At 36.7% G+C, this 23,932-nt stretch overlaps 1 protein-coding gene across 2 annotated transcripts in view; it reads right to left on the bottom strand.

Moving 5' to 3' along the window:
* The window catches only part of LOC125658499 (perlucin-like), a 43,658-nt gene extending 20,389 nt beyond the window's left edge, over window positions 1-23,269 (bottom strand). For both annotated transcript variants that reach the window (XM_056148380.1, XM_048889775.2), the window contains exons 1-6: window positions 23,157-23,269; window positions 22,539-22,583; window positions 20,008-20,096; window positions 19,761-19,851; window positions 19,466-19,551; window positions 17,475-17,623 (exon numbers count right to left, since the gene is read on the bottom strand). In XM_056148380.1, coding sequence (XP_056004355.1) covers window positions 17,477-17,623; window positions 19,466-19,551; window positions 19,761-19,851; window positions 20,008-20,096; window positions 22,539-22,583; window positions 23,157-23,226 — 528 coding nt within the window. In that variant the 5' untranslated portion in view covers window positions 23,227-23,269 and the 3' untranslated portion in view covers window positions 17,475-17,476. The remainder of the gene's footprint in view (window positions 1-17,474; window positions 17,624-19,465; window positions 19,552-19,760; window positions 19,852-20,007; window positions 20,097-22,538; window positions 22,584-23,156) is intronic.
* Window positions 23,270-23,932: the final 663 nt, after the last annotated feature.

The following is a 23,932-nucleotide window of genomic DNA, read 5'->3' as shown; positions in this document are numbered from 1 at the left end:
TTTTATGGGGAAAATTATTTTGCGTTGCAGATATTTTCTTGTCAAATTTCTAAAAGAGTAACTCATAGTTAATCTCAAAAGCATATATATGGAAATCAAGTCATCTACAGTATGCGCATGCGTTGTAAAATTCAAATAAAGTAAGGATATGAGACTATTTGTGATGTTTTCATTTATTTTTTTTTGGTATAGATAAACCAGTAAAACTGAACATCTCATCCCGAGTCGCCCGGGACAATTTCATATGGATTAAAAATTTACGACAAAACTAATAATATTTCCTAGTTTCATCCTAGCCGACGATGAAAGAAGGATTTAAATATCAATTGAAAAATGCTTACAAAATCGTCATCGTGACGTAATTTGGGGTGATCAAATGCACAATACAAACATCGGGTACGGAAACATCGAAGACCTCCTAATCCGTGGCGTGAAATTTTGAGGGAAAGATATTCATAGTCAAGATATTAATGGGCAACTCCCGCCAGTGTGAAAAATGGTGATGCTACTACTTAATCCCCACTTGATCTCCATTACCAGAGAGAGCAATCGGAACTCCTCGAATGTCTCGCGCACTCGACATAGATCGAGTGTGCGAGACATTCGAGGAGTTCAGATTGCCAGAGAGAGAGAGAGTACCATCACCATTTTTCATAGTCGTAACAGTTGACTACTAATATTTCAAGCCCGAGGGATTGAGTCTTAAATATTTCCGAACCCGATGTGTATTCTCTAAGTGTAATATAAATGGGACGGGTGGATCTCATTAAAAAGAGAGAGAGAGAGAGAGAGAGAGAGAGAGAGAGAGAGAGAGAGAGAGAATGAGAGAATTTTCCACAGTCGTGGTTGTTGACCACTAATATCTTACCCTCAACATTTCAGGGCCCGGGGTATGGACTTTAGATGTTTCCGTACCCGATGTTTATTCACCAAGTGTAATGCTCTGTGTATGAAAAAAAAATGAGGGGCGGATCTCTAGAAGGTGCGATAGGTACTATCACCATTTTTCTCCAGAATGCTGTTCACAATTGGATTGCGGATAGTGAAACGCGTTCCAAAATCTAATTGCATACTGGTGTTTCCATGATTGTGTGTTGGGGTACTGCTGTATTTCTCATTTAAGTTTACCATTGTTAAGCAAAACTACGGCAAAAATGTCTCGTTAAGTTAAGGAAAATATATAGTATTATTATTCATTAATATTGTCATGTTGTTCTACAGCCACATTATACGAAACAAACAATTAATATTAATAACCAGGATGAAAGACACCAATAAGAGTCCTTCGGTTTTTAAAGTCCATGTCTTTTAAAAGGTTACATACACGCTTTGCAAATTTAAAATCTTCAGGATTAACAAATCAAATTCTTTTGTGCGGTCAAAGTTGTTAATTGAATATATCGTCATATTCAAATCGAAGTTTACTGTAAACTGCAGGACATTAAATACAAAATGTTTTTCATTTTCATGAATAATTTACAGACAGGGCAAAGACGTTTTGTTGGTTTACAGGACCTGCTTGTCTTTATTAACCTGTCACAATTTTTCATTAGAAATCTTTAGACTCTCTTGTACTTTGTATTAACCTGTATCTTGGTTTAAAATTGAAATTGATAGAATATAACATTAGGAGGTGTAACAAAGAAAAATTCAAACACGATCGTTGACTTACAGACTGTGAGTAGCATTGATCCACGTGCTAACATACTTCTTATACATGTACCACAGGTATCAGGACAACTCGCCCCCAAGACAACTCGCCCTCAAGACAACTCGCCCCCTCATCGGGACAACTCGCCCTCAAGACAACTCGCCCCCTCTTTGGGACAACTCGCCCCCTCTCTTGAGATATCTCGCTCCTTCATATCATACATATAATACATGTTTACAATTGTTATTTTTGGTCTAAATCCAAGAGGTCTTTTAGCAAAAATTAATGAATTTCTTATAGATAGTATATACATCACAGACAATAAGATGTGTTCACATAAACACCGAACTTCGTGTCTTTTTATGCAAGACGAAAGATTTTAGTGAAAATCCAGTGTTCGGGTTCAGTAAATTCATCATCACTTTTATGTACATGTAAAATATATAATTTCAGCGGAAACAAGTTAGCGTTTGGTATAGGGAGAGTATTAGCTTGGTCTACAGCTGACGTAGTATAATTATCAATAATCTGCGTCTGTTGTTAAATCTAATTGTTTGATTTCTCCCAAGCTGTTAAAATTTACTTCAAACGTTATGAGGTACTCATCATCAGAGTTCTTTACACTTTGAAATCGCCGCGTAAAAAGAATCACCCCGCGTAAAAAGAATCACTTTAATCAGTAAAGCAAAGCCGTTATACAATTTCTAAAATTGGAATTTTATTATTTTTCAACGGGAATTAGTTGAGAAACGCATTAAAAGATAATTACATGTATCAGAATATTCATGCTTCACCTTTACACTTTTGTACATTGTATACTATATCGATAAAAAAACCAACAAAAAAACCCACACACCCCAAACCCCAAAATTTTCTCAGTATTGGAGACATTTCATCAATTACCCGAAGATCAGTAAATATAATTTTCCTTGCCAATTGATTTATGAAAAATATAATTTTTTCTGAAATGCAATAATCAAATCTGTGTATAATTCTATTAGAATTTACCATTCGTGTTAAAGTATGAAATAAAAAGACGTATCTTTATAGGATTAAAAGTGTAAATAACACACACACACACAAAATAAAAATAAAATGTGATAATATATTTATATATAATATTGGGGGCGAGTTGTCTCAAGAGAAGGGGGCGACTTGTCCTAAGAGGGGGCGACTTGTCTTGAGGGCGAGTTGTCTTGGTGGCGAGTTGTCCAGCATTCGTACCACACTATCCCATGAGCCGTAGTCAGAAATGAAATAACTTTACCACAAAGTGTTAGTGAACCTATATTTCAAAATACCGACTTCATGTTTCTATAGTACATGGATACTAATAGCAACTCGTAGAAACGGGTACTGAGTAAAATCAAACGAAGTTGCCAATTAGTTTGGTATCTTTAAAGTAGCAACAAATCATCGGCAAAAAGGGCGACGAGGACAAAAGTAATTTTTTTTAATCAATGTAATGGGGATTTTCACCTATGCCCACAGACAGTCTTTAATTATGTAAAAACTTTTAAGACTTGAGTATTCAATCAAGAAAAAGTCACGCGTGTATAGGACACGTGATTGAATAAAGGAAATATTTTCCCTACTAATTCAGACACAAAATCGTAATATTGGTCTCTGTTCGGTCTTCGTAAGTCTCTCTATAACCAAGATCGATGGAAAAGTGCATTGAAAGAGTTTTATAAGTATTATCTGTTTCTCCATAAACTCCATTGTCATTGAAAAAATAGGGTTTGCACGTAGTTTATTTCCCCTGGGCACCGAGTCAAAGTAGGAAAAGATGAAGCAAAATCTAGACAGGCGGCAGTAACGAGGAAATTTAAATCCGATTTTCCGAGATTAAAGAGTCCATGATGAGAGGTACTGGGGAATAGAGAATGAAAGACATTAATCATACTAAAGATGAATATAGAGAAGAAAAAAACAATCAACCGAAAACTTTTCTTAAGATGGAATGGATGTCAGGTACAGGTTAAGATCATTCGTCTGTGAGTTTCACTTGTTGAAATATTTTGACCGTGAGTTTTAATTGTTGAGATAATTCGTATTTGAATTTTAATTGCTGAGATGTAAAACTTATACGGTACCAATTTTGATGCACCAGATGCGCATTTCGACAAATAATATCTCTTCAGTGATGCTCAACCGAAATGTTTGAAATCCGAAATAACAATGAAGTTTTAGAGCTATTATAGCCAAAAACAGCGTGCCTAAAAAAAAGTGCAGTCAAATTCGTCTAAGGATAAGAGCTATGCATGAGGGAGATAATCCTTAATTTTGAAATGAATTTCTAAATTTTATATTTATATAATTTTATAATTCGTACTTGAATTTTAATTGCTGAGATAATTCGTCTGTGAGTTTTGATTAAGCCCTTTTATCTAAACCTTTGTAAGATTATTTATTGAGTAAATGAATAAAGCAGTGAAGTATAATCCTGGCTACCGTCACCAAAATAGCGAATGTAGCAAAGATACCACAAACACCACATGGTGGAAAAAATTATTGTTTCTAGTCTGGCATGATGTGTAGAAAGCTACAATGGGAACTTACGATGGTAGCGATTGTTATTGTGCCAATATCTAATAAACTTTCAAGAACAATGAATATAGTGCTTGCGAGAAAATGAGAAAGTGTAAGATTGGAGGAAATTGCCAATGATCGATGGTTGATGGACTGTAAAAAGGAGGTAGCTGGCCGTTATTGTATATGGTACACAGTGCACATTTACATGTAGATGTTTATGAGGAGGATTTGAAAACTTTAGCATTATACCTGTAAATCTTTAAAACTTGTTTGTATAACACAAGGGCGTAGGAGAAGGGGAATAACCATCTTTATTTCTTATCCAACAAATAAGACTACGGATTATGTTTTCATTTTAAATGACTTTTCAATGTATCCGGATTTTCACATGCGTGATATTTGTCGGTTTCCCCTTTGTTAAAACATAGGTGGCGCGACGAACGCTAACGTCCGTGGGTATCCGGGTTAGAATAGGTCCTTAATAGGTCCACAGTAACCCTTGCTAGTCGAAAGAGGCGACTAAATGGGACGGTCCTTCGACTGAGACCGCAAAAACCGAGGCGCCGTGTCACAGCTGATATGACACGATAAAGATCCTTCCCTGCCCGAAGGCCAAAAGTGCCGAGCATAGGTCTAAATTTTACAGCCTTTCACCGGCAAAGGTGATGTCTCCATATGGGTGAAATATTCTCTAGCGGAACGTTAAACAATACACAATACAATACGAACTTTTTAACGCTGGGTTTAATATACACTTCCGGTACCGGTAGTAAATAAAAAGTAAAAACAGAAAGTGCTAACGTGCTGCGGTGTTTCTGGTTGTTCAACCCGCGGTGGTTTGAATTTTCCAAAAGATGAAATTTTTTTTATGTTTTTTAAAATAACTTTGAAATCTTGCAATCAAAAGAAATGGTGTAGATATTCGCGATAAACTCAGAAGCCCTGGACCACTCAGTGTTGTGTGTCACATCCAGTTTACTCAAGACTACTTCATCACGGTGACTTCTAATGGTAAGTAACATTTAGAATAAATAATTTTTAATTTAAAAGATGTATTGTTAACATTAATGTTGGATATAAAAGTTTCATAAAGTTACAGCAGGCTTTTGTCGCCAACCGGGGGTGTTGTATCTATACATGACAGACGCGTACGTTGTGTAAACAGTAAATGTATAAGAACAAGAGTTGTCAGAAGAGAACATAGCTCGCCGGGAAGCATGACTCTACTTAACCTATCGTTGAAAAGGTTAAAGGTTATGAAAAATAGGTCAAAGTCCAAGGTTACTAGGTCAAAAGTATTGATACCATATCAAAAGGCATTTAAATATGAAATATCAATTCCCTATCCCCTTGGTTCAAAAGATATAGCCAAGGTTAATGTTTTTGAAAAGTAGGTCAAAGTTCAAGGCAAAGGTCATTAAGTGAAATGTCATCTACCAAAACAAAGGTCTCTTCATGAGGCATCTATATGTAAAATAGCAAAGCCCTATCCCCCTTTGTTCAAAAGATAAAGCCCAGGTTAAAGTTTTTTCCTTGAAGTGCGACGCCGACACCGGGTCAAGACAATGACTCTCCGGACAGTCGTCCCGGCGAGCTAAAAAGAAGCACATGCACACATGTACATGTACTTTGTGATCTAACTTAAAGGGGACTATCAGTCAACTACAGTTGAAGGGTTTCAGACTTTGGAGAGAATAAAGATTTGGGGATATAAACTTATACATGATTGTAAATACAGTCCTATTAAAGATTTTTAAATCAATGCTTTTGTATATCGTTCAAATTAGATTCTTGTTAACTAATGTGGGGTGTTTTTTTCACCAAGATGAAAATTTGACTTCAAAATATGCAATGAAACTGTCGAACTTTAAAAAGTTTATTAAGTTTGATTTTTCAATGCTATTTCGTTAATATCATAACTCGTTGAACCAGCAGAAGAAAGCAATATGATTACTGTGCAGAATGATGCAATTTAAAGCGGCATGGGCATTATTTTTGATCAATTGAAATCAATAGTTCATTGTTATAGAAATATAGATTTTATATGAAAAAGTGGATTAAAAATAATATACTTTGTATTTACAAAAAAACCCCAACAAAACCAATTTCCAGAATCGTGTTTGTCAACACACTTGTCATAGCCAGAAAGTAAGAACACTAAGATTTCTTAACAGTATGTCAACAACACTCAACATTTCGACATAAGTTTATGAAAGGGCACAGATAATTTTCGTTGTAAGCGCTTTCTTTCACAGAGGCAGTCAACTGCCAGTCGAGTCACGTGACATGTAAACATAAACGACTCGTACCTTGTTAGATTAGATGTCTCAAATACATCTTTGCGTTAAGTTTTGAAATTTAGGTTTGTTGCTAGATTTACACGAATCAAATGCTATTATATTATTAATTATTAATAATTCCTTTGTACCAAAACCAATTCCATGCCCCTTAAAGACCTGACGAAATGTTATACAGGCTAAGGCTACATTTATCTTTATTTCCATAATTCTGTTAAAAAAAGTTCAATTGAATTTTAATGCAGTTTTTTTTTGTATTGAATATATACACACATTAATAACACATGTATTACTTCCTGCTAAAATCTGCAACAACAAATGTATTTGAGCTTCCATTAAGGTATTGATATTAAAGAATCAAATAACATGCAATATAATGAAACCCTAGATATAATAGGGAATATGTTATAAATTTTAATTGTGAACTGATCCATTAGAGAGGCAAAAAGCCAGATGCTGTGCCGTCAGTTTTCCCTTAGAGTGGATACAGGGATAATGACCATGCAAGAAGTGAAAGGAGAGCTGCTCGTATTCGCCAGACTTTGGAGGAAGAGGATAAAACAGAAGAGGTCTTCATGTGGTGATGCTAACGTTTCCAGTGTTTCAATCGTTTGTACAGTAGAGACAATGGATAATGACAAAACAACATCAGATTCAATTAAGAAGTCCTACAGAGTGAGGATGTAAGTCTCACAGAGACATCAAGTCCAGTCCTCTCAGATGTACACCTTGCAACTTGTTTGTCATTAGACAGTCTCCATTTAAAAACTGATCATACGCAGAACAAGTTCTTGCATATAAAATCAGTTGATTGATTGTATCTTGCTCAACATCGAGAATTTTTCACTCATATTGAGACGTCACCAAGACCGGTGAAGGGCTTCCAATTTAGGCCTATGATCGGCGCTTACTGCCATTGAGCAGTGAGGGTTCTTTAGCGTTCCACACCTACTGTGACACAGGTCATCCGTTTTTAAGGTTATTTCCGAGGACCCGTGACATTCACACCTGATGCCGAGCGTTTGGTGATGGAACTTTCACTACCAGGTCTGTCGCGGCCGGGATTCGAACCCCGGCCTTCCGCATGCGGGGCGAACGCTCTAACCTCTCGGCCACCGCGGCGGTTTCGAATCAATTGAGATTAACTGAATATTATTTAGCGTCCCTCTAGAGAATATTTCACGCATATAGAGACGTCACCATTGCCGGAGAAGGGCTGCACAATTTAGGCCTATGCCCGGCGCTTATGACCTTTAAGCAGGGAGGGATCTTTATCGTGCCACATCTGCTGTGACACAGGTCCTCGGTTTTTGCGGTCTCTTCCGAAAGACTACACCATTTAGTCGCCTATTACGACAAGCAAGGGGTACTGAGGAACTATTCTAACCCGGATCCCACGGGACCGAATCAGTTGAGAGATAAAACAAGATATGTAGGAATATTGCTACATAAATATGGTAAGTTGACGATGGAGAAGCTGAAATAATCCCATTTGTCACAAAGTTGAGTTGTTAGTTTGCCGTTAATATTTATTTTCAACAAAACATCTAAGTACGAAGGGTTCAAGCAGATGTGGAGGACTCTGTGGTGTCTTTTATTTCGAGTTCACGGGGATATATCGAATCGACATGTGAATGAAAATGTTGTTTTTAAAATAAACTCTGCTTCATAAGAATATAAAAAGAGGTCAGCTAACAAAGGAGCACATTAGTACCAAAGGGAATTCCAACAGACTTTTAGAAGACCTGATCACCAAAGACTACGAAGATATTTTCAATGAGGAACTCCAGCATATTTTTTATTTCAACTTCAGAGTACTTGTGGTATTTAAGAAAGTAATTTCTTGGATGACTGATCACTAGACATGAATATATTCTTCTCCATTTTTGTTGAAAATCTTTAATTTTTAAAGTCTTTTTGGTCTTTAATTCATCGTGAGGAATGGCCGTGTAAAGTATTGGAAAGTCTTACGTTTTGATGTTGTTGATTTGAGAAACTATTTGCGATTTCAAATGTACTAAAAGTTGTTTAGAATTGTTTAGAATCCACATTTGATTTACACCACTTCTGCCATATGTTGTAGCACAATGCGTTTGAAGTTTCTCCTTCACAGCTGTTGATATTTTCGTGAGGAGCAAAGAGAGGGTCGAACATTTACTGGATCCAGTAACGTATCTTTGTTTGTAAGGATTTTATGAAGTTTAGGAATCCAGTATAGGTACATGTACGGTAACTGGTATTGACGAGGATATTAAATGTGTCTATGAGGGCTGTTCGAAATGTAATGTGTATTGTACCACAGCGCGATAACGCTTTGCACAATTTCGTGGATGATACTCTTGAATAGCTCTATCCAACGGTATAAACACGAGCCTTTAGCTCCACAGTTTTTAACTTATAGTCATTTAAATAGAGCCAGTCGTTGACCACTGTTGTAAAAATGGTTGAAAAACCGGTTGAGAATATTGAAGAAATTAGAGCTTATATTAAAGTTCGCACATAACTCGGTCATTCGGTTATGCAGATTTTTACTGAGTTGGGGGAAGTTTATGGGTCTGATAAGGTATCTTATGAGACAGTTCGTAGGTGGAGAAAGAAGAAAGAAATTTCTGACTAGCACAGAGTCCGTCAAAGATGCAGCAAAATCTGGCCGACCTGTGACTGTAACAGGCAAGGCAAATGTCTCAAAAGTCAGGGAAATAATTGAAAGTGATGGCAGATACACGATTCGTGATATTACCAAATCTGTTGGCATATATAGTATTTATGTGTAAATCATTTAAAGCTTATTCTTTAATGCTATTGATACTAAATTGAAATTAAATGAATATTTGGAAGGACCAGATAGCCCTTTGCCACAATTGTATTTTTTATGATCCCAGGGGTAGGGGTTTGGTACCAGGGTGGGGCCAAAATGACCTTAGTGATTAAATGTCTTTATCATTTAAAAGATTTCTTCTTTAATTTTGCTGACACTATATAAAAACTAAATGCATATTTAGGAAAAGGAGAAAGGAATGTACCAAAATTGTGAATTCCACAACCCCAAGGTTCTGATTCTAAAACAGGTCCAAAATAGTCATATAGTGTTAATATATCATTATAGAGAGCCTTTCATCTGTACAGGTACATTGTACTTTTGGGGGCATTAGTGTTTTTGTTTAAGAACACATCTTGTTTTATACTGCTGCTGAATACCCATTAGTATTAGAATTTAGCTCAGATATTCTGAATAAGAAAATAATTATAGATTCATAGTCCTAGGGGCTAGCAATACTTTTAAATAATACTCTGGTGACCGGGTGACAGATAAGGCCTGTGGGCCTCTTTGTTATTCTTCATCCCACTCTTTTCATGTTTTGTTTTGTTTGTTTTTCGTTGAGAAGTGTAGTCTTAGAACACCCATCCTCACACCACGCAATAAACAAGGATGCACGTGAAAAAACCACTATAAACTGTGGGATACTGGTACAGCGCTGGGTGTGTGATATAAACTGTGGGATACTGGTACAGCGCTGGGTGTGTGATACAAACTGTGGGATACTGGTACAGCGCTGGGTGTATGATGCAAACACCAAAAACTGTAACATTTCCTGTTCTCTACGTGACGGAGAAGATCTATATTACTAGCGGGAATGTAGATGTAAATGTATTGATAAGGAAACAAGTTACACAACCCCGGATTTCTTTTTTAAAAAGGGAGTGGATGTAATGTAAGATTTCGAATTTTTGTTTACAGTGGCTCAAATTTCATTGAATCATGGTCCATAATTTTTTATTTTTTTATTTACTAAAAAGCCACATTCATTGGCTGCATCACCCGATGCTATCATTATTGACAACACATTGAGCAAATAAATGTCCATACAGATCAAAAAACGAAGAAATATCAGAAGAATATCTCTTTTATATATTACAAATTTGAATGATGCACTGGAATTTGACCAATCTCATGACCATTATCATCAAATCCAAGGACAACTTCATATAGAAAGGGATGTATTTTTGTAGTTTATACTTCAACAGACATGAAGACAGTTAAAGTACACAGAAGCAACTCGAGAAATTCTGCTCCAGAAATTAGAAAAATTCTGCAATTGTCATTTCAAGAAATCTGTCTTAAACAGATTCTATTATCTATACATTTGACGTACACATATTAACATACTGAACCACTATATTTCTTGTAGTAGTACTGAATGATAGGCATGTATGTTTGAACTGATTAATTGAATCCATGTGTTGAAGAATGTACGCTCCCCACCCCGACAAGATTTTGATTAAAAACACTGTATATTGAGTAAAATAGGACTGCTCCTCTTTTTCTTTGTTTGCCTGTTGGTAGTTATGAGCAATTGCGAATATTTGTCAGTTGTTTCCCCTATTTCAAACATAGGTGGCGCAAGACTCGTTTACGTCCTTGTTGACTTCCGGTGTACATAAGATTTATAAGAGAGTGTAAGGTTTTTGTTGTGCAAATAGGGAGCGGGGGTAGAATTCCCGAGATATGAAGCTTTTAAAAAATTCAATTAGTTCATTGTCATCAAATGTGACAGTGACAACGATCGTTTTAAGTCGTGCGCTATAAACTTCAGTCTTCAGTCCAACTTCACAGATATCAGATGACGACTTTGTTGCAGAAAGTATCTACGAGGGATTAAACATTTGCTCTGTAGATCGTAATATTCTGCATGAATGATTTATGCTGAAATTTTATCTATTCTTAGTGATACAGTCATCAATGATCTTATAATTCTATGACTCCCCCCCCCCCCCCCCCCCCACTAGATCTATAATCGAACAGGGGAAATTTGAGTCATCAATATATAAACCAAGTATGGTACAAAAATACATTTCAGATGTCATTTAAAAATTAATTTTAGAGTTAACCAAGGTCGTCAAAATATGAATGAACGCGATTGCTAATAGCACCCCCCCCCACCCCCCTCCGCCGTCACTCGGTACGACGACACGACTGTAATGGAGGGGTGGCTATAATCAGACTGTAACTGTAAGGCAGTGAATATTCTTAGGTCTTGTTTTCCTATTTGATGACTGGATTGTAAATTAATTTCAACACTTTACTTTCATTGTTAATTTTGTTATAATTCAAAAAGTGTTGTAAAATATTGTTTGAATTTCAGGGAAAACGAGTCTGGATTCTTCAATAGTCAATACGTATGAAATTAATCAAAATATGAGATGAAATTGTCAAACTTTCATAACTTATCAAAGTTTGCATTATCATAGTTATGTTGTTATGTCATGTTTATCAAATGGCCCACGGAAGTACAGTCCAATACGTCAAAGAAACGAATACCAGTCCTAGCCTATTTTAACTGTTGACGCAAACCAGAAGAAAAATGCATCTCAAGAGATTAAGATATTTCTGAATTTTTTAGAAATAAAATTTGAATCATATCTACTTTTATCAAAATTAAATGCAAATTCATACCATCCAAGTGAAGTAGATTACAAATTTCACTATCATATATACAAAGTTGTGTTTATGATAAAAGCCACACATAGGCCTATTGTTCATTGTGGTTTTTATTTTTAAAAATCATTGCATTACTTTTTCAATATTCACTTGTAACTTCGATTTCAATCTGAACTATGAACATTCAAATTGACCTTCAATGTGTACTACATTTGATGTATTTTAGTATTAAATCATTCATATCATGAACTGTCATGGTACATATAAACATGATAAATCCTTATAGGCCTACATGAAAGTAAACACGGGTCAAATTATGTAGGCCTACATCAGTTTCCTGCAACACCATGGACAAACGTCATTTGGATACAACCATTCCTATACGCAGGATACAGTCGTGCTTTTCACGCAGAGTACAACCAACTCATAGTATATATCAATCATAGTATATGGATGGAGACGTGAATTTAGAAATTGAAAGTTTAAACCCGTCTTAAACTTGCAATCCAAATTGTAATATTCAATTAAAATGTAGAAACTCGAAATTTTGAGTCATTATTGTACAGCTAGCATATGGGGTAGTAAAATTTATTTGACCTGCCAATTTTTATGCTCTCGCCTGCCCTATGGACTAATAAAAAAATAATCGCAAACTGTTTACCTATCGTGACGTCACCACGTAAGTGATATAAGTTAAAAGACGCAAATAAACTGTTTAATGTGGTATGATATATTATGTACTCTTTATACATGTGCCTTCTCTATCGTGAATTTTATTTCATAAAGAGAAGTTATACATATACATTCACTATAACTACACCTTTTAACAGCTTAATAATAGAATTTCAGATATATATGGATATATTTAATAATTGATATTCTTAATCCTCGATCGAGAGAGAGAGAGAGAGAGAGAGAGGGGGGGGGTCCGCATCTTATTATTTTAAACATATGCAATTCAACAACTTATATGATGTATTGTATATTATATATTCAACCTAAACTACTGTTTAAGCATTTAAGCTTCACCACGAAGTAGTTTATAATGAAAAACGTTCATTGTGTATTGAATGTCTTTATTTAATCGATGTGACAGAGAAAATTCGGTTACAGCTGAAACTCTCAACGTGCTTTCCTTTCCGCCCAGAGAGTCTTGCAATGCGTTTTCTAAGTTCGTCTCTAAGCGCAGTGAGGTCCTACGAACCGTAAACCGCCATCGTTACTAAATATTCAACAACTTTCTAATCTAAACATGTCCTTCCGACGCTCTCTTAAACTTGAGGTTAGAAACGCCTTGGACGTTAACGGATCGTGCGCCACCTTCATTCATTCAAGGGCGAGTAATTTGAAGTTTTATTTGCCATTGTCTTTGTTCTACTTTCACTTTTGTATTTTTAACGGGATCTATGAGATTAGTCCCTGTTCTTCACTCGTGCGGAAATCATGCAATGTTTGTGCAATATTTGTTTCACATGATAGTATCTATAATCTTTCACATTATAATCGTGCAGTATTCGCCTGAAATGCTGCAATGAACTGTGAACAGCGCATAGAAACTATATGTAATTTTGCGCTTTATAAATGAATAAAATAATAATAATTATCATTATTGTGAATATCCATTTTTATTGATTAATTGATTGTATCTTGTTTAACGTCCTTCTCGAGAATTTTTCACTCATATGGAGACGTCAACATTGTCGGTGAAGGGCTGCAAAATTTAGGCCTATGCTCGGCGCCTATGGCCATTGAGCAATGAGGGTTATTTAGCGTGCCACACCTACTGTGACACGGGATATTTGTTTGAAGGTCATCTCCAAGGACCCGTGACATTCACACCTGATGCCGAGCGTTTGGCGATGAAATTGTTACTGCCTGTTTTAACGACTTAGGTCTGTCGCGGCAGGGATTCGATCCCTGACCTTCCGCATGCGGGGCGAACGCTCTACCTCTAGACCATCGAGGTGGTTTATGTTTTAAACGCATAGAACTGATAAATACATCAGTTTCTGTTAACTTCATTCACATTTTATATGTTGGATTCATCTTCAGCCTTGAAACCAATATACGTGTATAATAATTCATTGATGTTTCGCATTGTGCACAAGACCAGTCATTCCAGATGATTTCCCTGCAGAATATTGTGCATGCAAATCGTATGCATATTGCGAATATTAATTTTTCTCTTCTCATGCAAAAAGTTCGCATAAAATTCATGATAATCTCATATAGAAATCATGTGAGGCATTTTTCCCTACGAGCACGAATCAAACTCACGACCTTCCAGCCACGAAGCGAACGCTCTGTCTAACAACTGCGCCGCTGCGACCGGTCCCAGTAATAATCAATACTGCCCACTGTTCGTGTGAATATGTTACATCTATACAGACAATTTCAAAGATCATATTCTTTACAAACTAGTGGCGGATCCAGAAATTTCTGAACGGGGGTCGGGATAGGTGGGAGAGGTAGTAAACGGCTGTGTGTCTGGGGATGTCTTAAGGCCCCCAGTGGGTCCAGGGCGAAGTCTTCTTGGTATTCAAGTGGCAAATCACCAAGAAGCTACTGAATTTTGACAAAATTACCCGTACATGTATATATTTTAGTGGTTCGGACATATGTCTAAAAAAAAAAAAAAAAAAAAGGATTACAAAAATGTATATTTGTGAAAGGATGCGTGCGCCCGGCTCTGAAACCGCCACTGCAAACTCCCACGTAAATATAATCAAACGATTCTTCACATACACATATATGGCATACATGCATATGTATTTTCCTTAACATTTTCCGTTGTTAAATATTTCAATTCATCCATCGAATAAAAAGGTTATATTACCACTGGTGATATTTCCACCCACGTGAGTGGCGGATTTAAGCTTCCGGGGGCTTCGCCCCATGGACCCCCACCAGGGCTTCGCCCCCAGACCCCCTGCCTCATAAAATGGCGGCCCCCGTAACTGCAATTCCTGGATCCGCCCCTGCACGTGGAAATGACAGATTACACTTTCTGTATCTTCAGTAATGGGGAAATATTGGAAAATGTACTAAGATGTAATGTAGAAATGAAAAATCGGCGTTATAAAAGGTAGTTGGATACAGAATGGGTTTTTTTTCACGAGTCAGACGGAAACTTTTGATATTTTTATTTGTGGCGCCTTTATACATTGTGTAAACACTACATGTATATCTAACCACAGAACGCGTGATCTCATATTGACGTCTTAAAACCTCACATCGCATATGGAAGACAAGCAAGCTGAAAGATGATAGTCAAGAATTTTCCATTTTGAAATTAGATAACAATATTCTTGACAGAATATTATGACTGAAGTTTTAAAGGTCAGGGCAAAGGTGAAAATTTGGGATTTTGATAATCACAACGATTACAGAGACAATATATTCAGATGGCAGAGTTAATCGTGAATACGGGGACGTGTAAGTATACACAGAAAACATATCCAGGGGGCAGGGTTAATCGTGAATACGGGGACGTGTAAGTTTACACAGAAAACATATCCAGGGGGCAGGGTTAATCGTGAATACGGGGACGTGTAAGTTTACACAGAAAATATATCCAGGGGGCAGGGTTAATCGTGAATACGGGGACGTGTAAGTTTACACAGAAAATATATCCAGGGGGCAGGGTTAATCGTGAATACGGGGACGTGTAAGTTTACACAGACAATATATCCTGGGGGCAGGGTTAATCGTGAATACGGGGACGTGTAAGTTTCACGGACCTTGGGTTGGTGCAAGGTTGTCTTCATACTTCTCATATGATTTGATGTTATGGTCATTTAGAAATTGTGTTTAAAATGTAGCTTAGAGTGGTCAGCTATAAAGATAAGCCAATCCGATTGCCGCGCAAGCTCGGAGTGCCGCCACGGAAAATTTTCTGACGAAAAAGCAATCTCCACCTCAGCTCAATCTACCACATTTTAGAATAGCGTTCTTTTTAAACACCACTTTTGTTTTCAGTAAAGGTTCATATTTTAACGCATTTGTGTTTAGCAACAATATTATGGCTAGGAGAACGCTGTTGTGTAATATTTAGTATCTTGCATTTCTAGTGAAGATGCGGGTATTTCTCCCACCCAATTTATTTCTGCATTTATTTCTAAGACTCACGTTATTTCGTCATTTTAAATAAATGACAAGCTTATACAACTTAATTCTGTTATACAAATGTCATAGAAAATAACCGAGAGCTTGTATCAATCTTTCGATGATGAAATTATACTTCATATAAGGTGTTTTTAACGAGCTTTGGTATTTCACTAAAGAAAGAAAGGTAACTCTAACAGAATTTGCAGTTCTGTTTCGTCATTTATTATACTACATCAAATGTTCTAGTGACCATAAATGGCTATTTATTAAAATTACCGACGCTGGACCCGTGTATCTATTTCAAATATAGTGTAGGAAAAATTCGAAATTGATAGGTTCTGATCATTAAAAAAATTGTCAATAATGTTGTATTTGATTTAAAGCCTACTGAAGACACTTGTTATGCAAATTTTTCTACCTCCTTTCAAAGAGTTCCAATAGTTCCAAACTTTTGACAAAATTCAGACTTATTTAAAAATGTCCTTACTGCAGAGTATTTATTGATACTTATTTACTAACATGATGCACCTATAACGATGTTTCAATCAATGTGTGAAAAGAGTTCAAGCGATTACAGCGTGTCTCTAAACGGGGAATCTCTGAAAACAAATACATGTACCCAGGAAACACTAATTATTGGATCCACTTGACATTCAGTTTGTAATGTTGCTATTTTCACAAATTTTGCAAATTCATCAACTTTTCTACAGAAATATTCGAAAACAGAAGTTCGATTTGTTTGTAGCAAGTGTCTTGAAACACGTTCCTACACAAATAATGAGTTGTATCAGATTATGTTATCTTCCTTGTAAACCGAGGAAAGCTAACAACCTCCTTAGATAAAACTAAGCAACCTTTCTAGATCAAAACGAATCAGCTTCTCTATATCAAAGTTAAGCAACCTCCTTAAATCAAAGCTAAACAGCTTCCGTAGATCAAAGTTGAGCAACCTTTCTAGATCAAAGTTAAGCAACCTTTCTAGATCAAAGCTAAGCAACCTCTTTAGATAAAAAAATAAACAACCTTTCTAGATCAAAGTTAAACAACTCCCCTATAACAAAGCTTAATAACATCCCTAAATCAAATAGACAAATTTTTACTTTCTCCCAAATCGAATTTCTTGTATCATATACATCTTCCTTTTATTATGATATTGTATAATTGACGATAATCAAAGTCGCGAAAATTCTAGATGACACAGAAAGAAACTACTGAAAAAGAATATGTAGAAATTCCCTTTTCAAATGTAGTCCAAGTAGCGTACGATATATATGCGTATGCCTTACCGGGGAACAATGTATTCCAACAAACCCTACCAATCTGCCACACGTACGTTCTGAAAACTCACACACAGTAAATGTAATGCTAAGCCGTTGTTCGATACGTACGATGTCAACATTCTTATCGACAGCTACATACACATGTCTACAACGTTTGAACTTACCGCTATTGTAGAGTCTCACAGACGAAGTAATGCTTGTTTTCACAGTTGTCATCGTTCCACAGGAAGTTATGCCCCCCTGATAGCTGCAGACAGTGTTCCACGTTGTGTCCGTTGTTAGGGGTACCCGGGGCCCAGTTTGTGTAGGACACCTATGAAGTTAAGAACGCTCACCGATTGATTGATTGAACAGGACATTTATTAGCTGAATTAATTATTTATTAACAGATTTAAAGATGAAAATATCAATGATGGAAATTGGAATTTACCGGTACTTCGTTCATGATATGACAAATTTGGCTCCGCTTTGGATTCTGAGCCCGGGATCGGGAGCCAAGAAATTTACGATTTTGGAAAAGGGTCCCTAAGTATGCAGTGAGTTTTTATTTGGTGTCAACAGAGGAAACTGAAGACTAGAGACTGAACTCCTGTCCCGGGAACCATGAGATTAAAATATTTTGATTGAGGTCTTCCTGTAGGCATTCTTAAGACTAGGATGTCTTAGGGCACGTCTTAGCCTTAAGTAAGTTTTTCGAAGCTTTCCTAAATTAAATCTTCGTCAAAAGTTCGTTCTAACGTTAGAGTAGCATGACTCTTGTCATGAGATCACTCTAAGTTTTTATAAACATGGCGGCTGTCTTGATATTTATGCAAAGAGCTCACAGATACCAGGGAAGGAGATTTAGAGATATTGACAATCTGCTAGATTACTTAAATTTCCTGTTCTTACTCGTGATGATACACTAATCCACATAACTCACAAATCCAATTCAGACCAGTTTGACGAGTGCCGGTAAAACGATTGTTCAATTATTTTTATCTATGACCTTGACGTAAGTACATATAATTGTCAAGGTTTTAAAAACTGTTGTACATAGGTATTGCGTAGGTCAGTGGTTTCACATTCACAGTAAAAAAAAAAAATAGTATGTAAAACACACTTGTATGGATTCGAGTATCACAAATCCCCTTTTATCTTTTTATTCTATTTAAAGTAGTAAATATAATTTCATAATTTTTTAGTTGATAAAATAATGATATTGAATATACATGTATGTTAAGAATATTTATATAAATGATTAATGTCTTTCTTTTCTCTATCTGTATGTATCAAGATTTTTATGTGTTTAATCGGAAATATGTTACGCATATCATGTGTATCAAAATACAAAGGGATAAAAATGTTCCTAATTAGGTATAGGACGTCTTAACTCAAGATGTTCCTAAGATACCGTCAAGATACATACTAAGACGTGTCCTAAGTTGATCTCAGGATGTTCCTGAATTATATCTTACGACATATTTTAGGAAAGTCTCGTGAACATACCTGCTTCTCTGCATGATGTTTGGAAGTAGAGAAGATGCTTTAAAATTATTCAAATTTTGGCAATTTTTGTCTTGCCCCTATGGTCCCTGAATTGTAAAAGTCTTGAAATACAATTTAGATTCCTCTTACCCCAAAGAGGCTTTATGAAGATGAAGTTAAAATATGCAAAACGCACGACGAACGGGGCCCGATTGCAATGGGTCACCTGAGTGATTCAAGTGACCCAAGAATAAATATTTGACTTAAAAATCAATCTGTGGATCAATTCGCCTTACGGGGCTAATAATATTTGATGAAAAAACAAAGCATGCACATTGATATTGTCTGAATTTTTGACTTATTGGATTGGATCAAATTATTTTAAACCTAAACATGTAATGATTATAAATATCAAACATACATGTACACGTTAATACTGAATTGCTGTCAATATGACAATTGGATCGTTTACATTATGTTAAACGTTTCACTGATTTAGAGCGACCCCAGTTCCTTGGACGAATTTGGCTCCACTTTTTTGGCACGCTGTTTTTGGCTCTATTTAGCTCTAAAACTTCATAATTATTTCGGATTTCAAACATTTCGGTTGAGCATCACTGAAGAGACATTATTTGTCGAAATGCGCATCTGGTGCATCAAAATTGGTACCGTATAAGTTTTACATTACCCGGTCCAAAGTGACTGCCCACTGCCAATCACCTTCAGACATGACGTCAGAGGCACCTAACCAAAATGTCTTGGATGAAAGTGAGGCTAAAAAGTAAATTTTGTTTGTTTATTTTCATGGACATATTTTAATGTCCTCTAATTATTATTCATGATTAATGTTTTAATGACAGTATTCTATGGAAGAAGTGATATGCATTCGCACACATTTCATGTACATGGCATGGGTTCCCTAACATGTATACTGTAATTTAAGTCATTAATATAGACAGTTTGAGCTTCGTTATGTGTCTCACCCGCCTCTGTCTTGATGTTGTTCACTAAAAACATCTGTTCTTCTGCAGATTCAATGATGGCTAGTTCCGCCCGGTAAGCCTCACAATACGCCTGTAACCATTATAGATACATGTAATCACTGCTCTACGTATCGCTCAAATATATCAGTCAATCATTTTAGAGTATTTTAAAGTACTTGACAATTAGTATGATTTCAACGTTAATTATTTAATAGATTGAGACACTATACACAACAAACAACCATACTAAAGCTTCTGGCCAGGTCGCCTGAATTCGAACAACCCTGTAGCACGTGCTGTTTCCTTGGTAAAACAAATGTGGGCATGGTGATCCACCTTCAAAAGACAAAACAAAGTCAATTTCTCTACGTGACCCCTGTCCTGCTTACCGACAAGAGACAAAACAAAGTCAATTTCTCTACGTGACCCCTGTCCTGCTTACCGACAAAGACAAAACAAAGTCAATTTCTCTACGTGACCCCTGTCCTGCTTACTGACAAGAGACAAAGCACTGTCCTGCTTATCGACAAGAGACAAAGCACTGTCCTGCTTACCGACAAGAGACAAAGCACTGTCCTGCTTACCGACAAGAAACAAAACACTGTCCTGCTTACCGACAAGAGACAAAACACTGTCCTGCTTACCGACAAGAGACAAAACACTGTCCTGCTTACCGACAAGAGACAAAACAAAGTCAAATTCACTACATGTCCCCTGTCCTGCTTACCGAAAAGAGACAAAGCACTGTCCTGCTTACCGACAAGAGACAAAGCACTGTCCTGCTTACCGACAAGAGACAAAACACTGTCCTGCTACCGACAAGAGACAAAGCACTGTCCTGCTTACCGACAAGAGACAAACACTGTCCTGCTTACCGACAAGAGACAAAGCACTGTCCTGCTTATCGACAAGAGACAAAGCACTGTCCTGCTTACTGACAAGAGACAAAGCACTGTCCTGCTTACCGACAAGAGACAAAACACTGTCCTGCTACCGACAAGAGACAACGCACTGTCCTGCTTACCGACAAGAGACAAAGCACTGCCCTGCTTACCGACAAGAGACAAAGCACTGTCCTGCTTACCGACAAGAGACAAAACACTGTCCTGCTTACCGACAAGAGACAAAGCACTGTCCTGCTTACCGACAAGAGACAAAACAAAGTCAAATTCTCTACATGTCCCCTGTCCTGCTTACCGACAAGAGACAAACACTGTCCTGCTTACCGACAAGAGACAAAGCACTGTCCTGCTTACCGACAAGAGACAAAACAAAGTCAAATTCTCTACATGTCCCCTGTCCTGCTTACCGACAAGAGACAAAGCACTGTCCTGCTTACCGACAAGAGACAAAGCACTGTCCTGCTTACCGACAAGAGACAAAACACTGTCCTGCTACCGACAAGAAACAAAGCACTGTCCTGCTTACCGACAAGAGACAAACACTGTCCTGCTTACCGACAAGAGACAAAGCACTGTCCTGCTTATCGACAAGAGACAAAGCACTGTCCTGCTTACTGACAAGAGACAAAGCAGTGTCCTGCTTACCGACAAGAGACAAAACACTGTCCTGCTTACCGACAAGAGACAAAGCACTGCCCTGCTTACCGACAAGAGACAAAACACTGTCCTGCTACCGACAAGAGACAACGCACTGTCCTGCTTACCGACAAGAGACAAAGCACTGCCCTGCTTACCGACAAGAGACAAAACACTGTCCTGCTTACCGACAAGAGACAAAGCACTGTCCTGCTTACCGACAAGAGACAAAACAAAGTCAAATTCTCTACATGTCCCCTGTCCTGCTTACCGACAAGAGACAAACACTGTCCTGCTTACCGACAAGAGACAAAGCACTGTCCTGCTTACCGACAAGAGACAAAACAAAGTCAAATTCTCTACATGTCCCCTGTCCTGCTTACCGACAAGAGACAAAGCACTGTCCTGCTTACCGACAAGAGACAAAGCACTGTCCTGCTTACCGACAAGAGACAAAACACTGTCCTGCTACCGACAAGAAACAAAGCACTGTCCTGCTTACCGACAAGAGACAAACACTGTCCTGCTTACCGACAAGAGACAAAGCACTGTCCTGCTTACCGACAAGAGACAAAACAAAGTCAAATTCTCCACATGTCACATGGTCTGCTTACCGACAAGAAACATCAGATAACCGAAAACCTCCGTTTGTTGGGTCAAAAACTCAGCCTGGTGCCATATAAGAGTCAATTTTCATGTTCTACACAATACGATATAGTATATTATTTCATATTTTGAAATTCAGTGCAATCACTTTTCAACATGTGGGTATAAATTCTAATCAGGTTTAAAAAAAGGTTTTGAAGTTAAACAGTTGTCTGTAGACATTTTCTAATACTCCAATTTACTATGCTCGTACTTGTGTATCAGGTCTTTGTAATCTTGAGTGTGTTATTTTTACAGTTTACTAATGTTCCCGTTTGTTGTTTTAAAAAACCCGTATTAAGAGCAGAAACTATAGATATCAGTTTACTTATATGATGAAAAGTTGTTATGATTTGACCTTAGATAATTTGATTAATTAAAACACATTTTGAAAAGTGGTTGTTTTCAATGATTTACATGGTGCAGTATAAAGGTTGAATCATCTATGACACTACTACACAATGGTGTATGGGTACACGTATCCAGTAATCCATCCAATACTTAAAGTTAGAAACCTGATGTTAGTAAATTTATTTTCGATGATATCAATGATATAGATTAACATCACTTTGACCGATATTGTTTATCTTGATACCTAATCCATGAGGAGTTCCGGGGTCTTGACGCAGATGCAGGTGACCTGAAATGAAAAAAAGGAAGTACATGTTTAAGGGCATAATTCGGCCCCAAAACACGTGAATATTCAAGTGACATTTTGGATATAATATATTGATTTCCAAACTTTTGTGATAATATTCGCTACCAATTTAACGTCATTCCTGACGCGTCGTGTCGTTTATCATTGTCTGTTGACCTAATGTGTCATAATGAATGTTATTTCAAAACCAAAGAACGATATTTCGAGCAAGATTAATAGTTGCACCAATAGAGGAGATTTGATAGACAATTATATATGTTGTAACAATATGAGTCCCCATATATATTCCGAAAGGAAAGTGGTCCGAACATTTGCACATTTTGATATTTTTTAAATCCTAGAATAGAACATTCATGACGGCATATACGTATTTATAAAATTTTACCACAAATCAGAAAGTCTCTGCATACACCCTTCACCAAAATAAAGTAAACTTTGCTTTTAAAATGAAAGTTATTTCAGAGAGGCGAATTCGTCCTTTACAAATACGTATAGTCTTTGTTCAAAACAATATAACAATTTGGATCAATTGAATTTGCTGCGTTCGATACAAACCCCCTAAAGATACTCCAATACAAGCAAAAACAAGAATCAGTTTAGAATCCATTTTGACCGACTTTGTCATATCATAATCCGTTATCACAGATACATGTACAAGGCCAATACAACAATAGCATTCTATGATTATCTTTGGGTCTCCCGTTTCTAAACTTATGCGATCAATTTATTCATAACAAACCTAGAACAGCCACGGGACCAGTGTCTCTATAGTATTAGATAGTACACCTAGAAGAAAATGTGTACACGTAGTCAGTAATTATTTAAAAACTGCATTATCATCGCATTTAATTCACCCTGGTAGGGGTGGGGCGCAATGGTTGCTGTGCAAATCAGTTTGATCATCAAGTTAGTTGAAATTGATCAATGATATGTCTATTAAACGCAGAACATCAGAAACACACCTACCAGTTAACCTAAAACTATCAGTATTTATTAACACACCTACCAATTAACCTAAAACTACCAGTATTTATTACCTAAAACTATCAGTATTTGTTAACACACCTACCAGTTAACCTAAAACTATCAGTATCTGTTAACACACCTACCAATTAACCTAAAACTACCAGTGTTTATTAACACACCTACCAGTTAACCTAAAACTATCAGTATTTATTAACACACCTACCAGTTAAAGTTAACCTAAAACTATCAGTATTTATTAACACACCTACCAATTAACCTAAAACTACCAGTATTTATTAACACACCTACCAATTAACCTAAAACTAATAGTATTTATTAACACACCTACCAGTTAACCTAAAACT

This window comes from Ostrea edulis, chromosome 9, assembly GCF_947568905.1.
Source record: "Ostrea edulis chromosome 9, xbOstEdul1.1, whole genome shotgun sequence".
NCBI lineage: Eukaryota > Metazoa > Mollusca > Bivalvia > Ostreida > Ostreidae > Ostrea > Ostrea edulis.
Note: the sequence above shows the minus strand (reverse complement) of the source record. Positions and strands in the feature narration are given on the sequence as shown.